Source organism: Carlito syrichta, unplaced genomic scaffold (genome assembly GCF_000164805.1).
Source record: "Carlito syrichta isolate Samal-C Ts95f unplaced genomic scaffold, Tarsius_syrichta-2.0.1 Scaffold306946, whole genome shotgun sequence".
Taxonomy (NCBI): domain Eukaryota; kingdom Metazoa; phylum Chordata; class Mammalia; order Primates; family Tarsiidae; genus Carlito; species Carlito syrichta.
The window spans coordinates 543015-548249 of record NW_007251042.1 but is presented as its reverse complement, the minus strand read 5'-3'; the positions used below and the strand labels follow the sequence as shown (position 1 = coordinate 548249).

The following is a 5235-nucleotide window of genomic DNA, read 5'->3' as shown; positions in this document are numbered from 1 at the left end:
GGGAGTGGGGACGAAGGGAAGTGGGGGGTGGACAGAGGCCGAGCCAAGAACAGTTGGAGGCAGGACCACAGTCCCCCCGAGGACCTCTGGGCTGAGTCAGAGGGGGAAGAGGGGGCCGGGGTGGGAGTGGGGGCTGGCCTGGGACTTGGAGTGGAGAGGAATGTGTTCAAGAGATGTAGCCAGAGCCGAAAGGGAATTCTCCCAACAACAGCAGCAAAACTATTTCAGCCGCAGCCCAAGAGAAACATACTGGGAAGGGAGGAAGCCAGCAGGCACAAGAGGGAGGGGAGGGCGGTCGGAACAGGGAGGAGGTGGCCGGAAGGAGGCAGGAGGTGGATGGGCCACCGGGCACAGCCAGGCAGGGCTTGGGCACAGCGTGGGCGGCCCATCACCAGAAACATGGCCTCCCCAGCCTGGGAGAGGACGCGACGGTCCCTAGGAGATGGAGAGCCCCAGCGACACTGCCAACGAGCAGGGATGGGAGGCTCTGCTGTTTCTCTGGCCTCTCCTTCCCCCAGGTGGCCTCACCTGTCGGCTCCCGGGGCGGCCCCCGTAGGACAGGCGGTCAGCCACGGTGAGGCCTGGAGAGTGTGCCAGGTTCTGGAAACTGAAATGGGAAAACGGACAGCGTGTGTGCCAGGGTGTGTGCCACCCAGCCTGCCCCAGGTCCACTAGACGTAGCTGCTGAGGCTCCGAAGAGTCCAGCCCGAAGCTGGCAGCCCAGGCGGCCTGAGCGCCCACGGGCTGTGCCTACCTGCGGTTGATCACGCCTTCTCCAGCAAGGGGGCTGGTGGGGGGTGGGGTAGAGAAGGGGCTGCCCGGCCGGGGGCTGAGGGAGGCCAGACTGGAGCAGGAAGACCTCAGGGGTGAATGGCTGTCAGCGGGCATCCTCACAGAGCCCTGCGGAGAGAGGGGCCACCGGGAAATTTGGGGCTGCCACACCCCACCTGCCCTGCCCTCGGCCTCACTCTCATGCCCTGGTGGTCCAGGTACCGGGGCTTCCGGGAAAAGGCACCAGCTTACCTGGAAGCGAGTCGCCAGCACTTCCACGGAGCTGTCCCCATTAGTCTGCCCGTGAGAGGCAGCCCGAGACCTGAGGAGGCCACAGAGGGAGGAGCGTGTCACGGGGGTCCCAGCCCCCCCAACCCTGCAAGGGGCCGACGCCGTTCCCAGACCTGGTTCTCAAGACAAGCAAAACACCCAGAACATTTGGACGTGAGCTCGGCAACTTTTAAGTGTGCCAAATTCAAAACAAACAACGATCGTCAACGACCCCCCCGATTCCTTAAAATAAAGGACCGAGTGGCACTAAAAATTAGAAAGTACATCATTTCAGCCGAGAGTTTTAACCCAATTTGATGAGAAGTTCCTTCAATTCCTCCCTTTTCCATTTCATCGAGACTTTCTCACGGGTCTGTATCAGTTTATAGACTGATTGGGGGGATGATTGCTGATTTCACGGAAGACATCTTTGATGTTTTGACAAATGGAGAAGCTGAAACCCAGAGAAGGGAGTCGCCCCAAGCCCCAAAGCCTTTCTCCCCACCTAGAGGCCTGTACCGCTGGCCAGCTCTGCTGATGGTCAGAGTGCCGTTGAGAGGGTCACTCCCGGGTTAAACCAGAACTGAGACCCGTCCCTTTCCCTTGAGACAGGCAGGCCCAGATGCCCCACCAGCGAGAGGGGATCCTGCTCCCAGCTTCCCAGGGACCCCTTCCAAAGGGGGCCCAACTGGAGCCCTGGACGGAAGGTCACTGGAGGGCCAGGAGCTGAGGGTGAGGAGAGAGCCAGCCAGTCCCATCCCGCTCCACATTCCTGGACGTCCGGCCACTTTGAGAGAGGTGGGTCAGCGGGAATCTCAGCCTCCCCGGCAGAGTGAGGGGAGCTGGGCTCTGGCTCCAGCCCAGGGCCCTGCTTCCTGTCCCAGGGTTTCTGAATGCCAGAGAGGTCTCCTGGGGGGCTAGGCAGGCTAAGAGGGGTCAGCAAAAGTACAAAAAGACTGGGAAACCTTGGCTTGCCCAAACTGGAGGCCTGAGTTAAGAGGCTAGAACTACCTCCCCGGGGCCATAACCTGAGAGGAAGGCCCTGGTGTCAGCAACTCCTGCCCCTCCCCCAGCCCAGACACTGCCTCCTGTAGATTTTGGTCCTATTCCCAGATGCCATGAGGTCTCTCTACTCTCCTCCTCTGGGTCCCACTCCTGCAAACACTCGGGCTAGAGTGGCATGAAGGGAGTTGGCTTCCGTCACACCGCAGGGCAGGGCAGCGGGGGAGGAGGAACCTGGAGGCGGCCAGCAGGGGGTGGCCCAGACACAGGAGGCACCTGACTCAGATTCTAGGCTGTGTAGAGGGCTCTCCCCACTGGAGATCTCCCAGCATTCCTGATCTGTGACTCGCTGGATGCTCCACCCCAGGGAGCCACCGGTTTCCCCCATACCTTGACCTCCAGGCCCCACCCTGGCCTCACCCTGACCTCCAATTTCAAAACCTTAGGAGCTGGAGCCAGGACCGGGAATCTCCCTTCCCTGGCAGGACCTAGAGCTGTGATAGGGAGGAAACACATGGGCTCTACGAGGAATGAGCCCCCAAACTCCTCACGCTCAGCTGGGATCTAAACAAAAGGCCACACTCACCTGGAAGCATGGGTCCCGGAGACCCAGCCTGGGGCACACCTTACCCAGAAGTTTCCCCTCTTCAACCCACTTCATGCCCACGCCCTGTGCCCTGCACACTCTTGGGAACCAGTCAAACCCGGGCTTCCAGGTGGCTGGTGCCAGCTCGCCCTGCCCGGCCTGTGGTTGCATGCCCAGCCTGGCGCCCACCTTCAGCTAGCTGGCCCCAGGAACACCCCTCAGTCCACCCTGTTTCCCTCTGCCCTGCAGAGAACCCAGGCCCTCCTTGTAGATGAGCCAGGGAAGGCCATATTGGTGCTGAGCTCCGGTCCCTGCAGGGGCGAGGGTGGCTGGTGGAGGGGAGAGAGAATGCCAGTAGGCCCAGCAGAGGAGGCGGCTCTACCGGTCCAGCTGCAGCCGCAGGGGCGAGGGGCTCTGGCGGATCTTGCTCTGGGCCTCGGCGTGTAGCATGCCCTCCGCGCTCTCCCCATTGATGGCCATGATGATATCACCGGGTCGGAGGTCGGCGGCCTCCGCCTTGCCCCGCGCTGTCACCTATAGGGGAGAGGAGCTGGTGGATCTGAGGCGCCCACGCTCGGGCAGTGGCACCCTCAGGGAGGAGGCGTTCCTCTCTCTGCCAAGAAACACAGAGGCTGGTTTGAACTAGGCTGGCCTGCACCCCCTTACATCTTGCCCCCCAAGGTCTGTCCAGATGGCCGGCTGTCCCCTCCAAGAGCTCAGGTGGCTGCCACATCCCCCCACCCCCATTGGCCCGCCCCACACTGGCATCCTCATGGGGGCCTCCCAAAGAATGTGCAGTGGCAGGATTTCAGGAACTGTGCTTGGAAATACTTTGGGATAGAGAGCCCTGCCCGTGCAAATCGCACTTGCAGGTGGCTGCCTGCACACAGCCCTCCTGCGAACGCACTGCAGCCCGGGGCCTGGGTCAAGAGGAAACTGCCAAGAGCTCGTGATGGGGGGGAGGGGTTGGGGGGATGTCTTGTTCCAGAAACCACCCAAAGTGGCTGCCAGCAGGTGTGGGGTGAGCAATTGAGGAGAAAAGAGCAGACCCTGTCCTTGGCCCAGCTCCCTATCACTCCTGGGGCCTGGCCTGTTCCCCAAGGGGGCCACCACATCCCCATGGCAACAGGGCCCCGGCGCCTGCCCAGCTGGCACTCCCGGCAGCAGGCCTCTGGCTCCAGAGCCGAAAAAGAAAGGTGTCTGTGCAGAGTGAGGTGGGCAGGACAGGCCTGACCGTAGGGGGACCGCCTCCTCTTTGGAACTAGCCCTTACCTTGGTCACCGTGATGGGCGTGTGGAAATCCCTGCCCCCCGTGATGCGGAAGCCCCAGGGTGCTGGCCCGACCACATCCACTGTCAGCGCCATACCTGAGGAAGAAAGGACCCAGAGCTGGAGCCCACCCCCAAGCCCACCCAGAAAGGCCATAAGGTGGCAGGAGCGAGGCCAAAGGGAGAAGAAGGGGGATGACAGGTCCCCAGCAGCCAGTCAGGGGCTGTGGGAGGGCAGAGGAAGTGACTGACTCCCTCCCTCACCCCTGAGTTTCACTTCCCCCACCCTGGGAAGCCATGACATCGAGTTCCCCCTTCCCGAGTCTGCAGCCCAGTGAGTGGCTCCCCGGAGGGGGGTGTCCAGGCTTCGAGACAGAGGCTTGCTGGAGAAAGGGTGGCAGGGGTGGCAGCCAGGAGATGTCGGTACCTCCTCCACCCCCAGGACTGAGTCCCACTAGTGCTTGCTTCCGGTCCCGAAAACCCACAGACTGAGGCACTTCCTCCCCACTCTGGGGTAGGGCAGGCGAGAGGCCTGGGGAGAGCAGGGCTCTGGGAACAGGAGTGACAGTGCAAGGAACAGGCTGGGCAAGCGGCTGGCTAGGTGGGGCTGGCTGGGGTGGGTGAGGGTCCCCAGAGAGGCTTCCTGTCTGCCCTCCTGGCCCCTGGCAATGTGGTTCAGATGGCAGGAAGGAGCTTCCCACCTCCCCCAGGGGCCTGTTGCCCTCTGAACGCCCCTGCAGGGAGGCCAGGGCTCATCTGTCAAGCTGGGCACACCCACCCCTGGTGCCAGCCAACAGGGCGAGCTCACTGATGCTGCGGGGGTGATAGGCCTCCCATCCACGGCCCCCTATGCTGAGCGAGGGAGTGCCCTTGCAGACAAGCCCTTATGGGATTTCCTGAGCCTTCAGCTCCGGAGCCAGGAGCCAGCCCTGGCAGGAAGCTGCCATGCCAGGCTGGGCACCACCCTGCCCAGCACCCATCCTGGGGCTGCCCCTGGGGAGCTCTCGGGACTGCAAGTGCTGCGCGCGTCGATCACGATCACCAGGCCCTGGCGAGGGGGCGCCGGGGCCCCGGGTCTGCCTGGCCTCCCCGTGTCACCGGCTTCCGGTTTCTGCCCCCCACCCCAGGCCGGCGCCGGCGGCTCACGGGCGCCCTGGGATTCCCAGACCTTTGAGCCGGCCGGTGGACTCCGCGCTGCGATGCGGCGCAGGGGTATTGCCCGGGAAAGAGGAGTTATACTTTCTAGTATTATACTATTTCTTAACCTTAATCATTCCCTGCATAATGAACATTTCTAGGCCCAACCCTGAATTTTAATCATTTTTAAAGTTTAAAAAA

The 5235-nt window shown here is 62.4% G+C and overlaps 1 protein-coding gene across 1 annotated transcript in view; it reads right to left on the bottom strand.

Moving 5' to 3' along the window:
* Positions 1–3994, bottom strand: part of PDLIM2 (PDZ and LIM domain 2) — a 13561-nt gene extending 9567 nt beyond the window's left edge. The window contains exons 1-5 of the mRNA XM_008063553.2: positions 3902–3994; positions 3012–3163; positions 1024–1093; positions 755–900; positions 529–607 (exon numbers count right to left, since the gene is read on the bottom strand). Of these exons, the coding sequence (XP_008061744.1) occupies positions 529–607; positions 755–900; positions 1024–1093; positions 3012–3163; positions 3902–3994 (540 nt within the window). The remainder of the gene's footprint in view (positions 1–528; positions 608–754; positions 901–1023; positions 1094–3011; positions 3164–3901) is intronic.
* Between the last annotated feature and the right edge of the window lie 1241 nt (positions 3995–5235).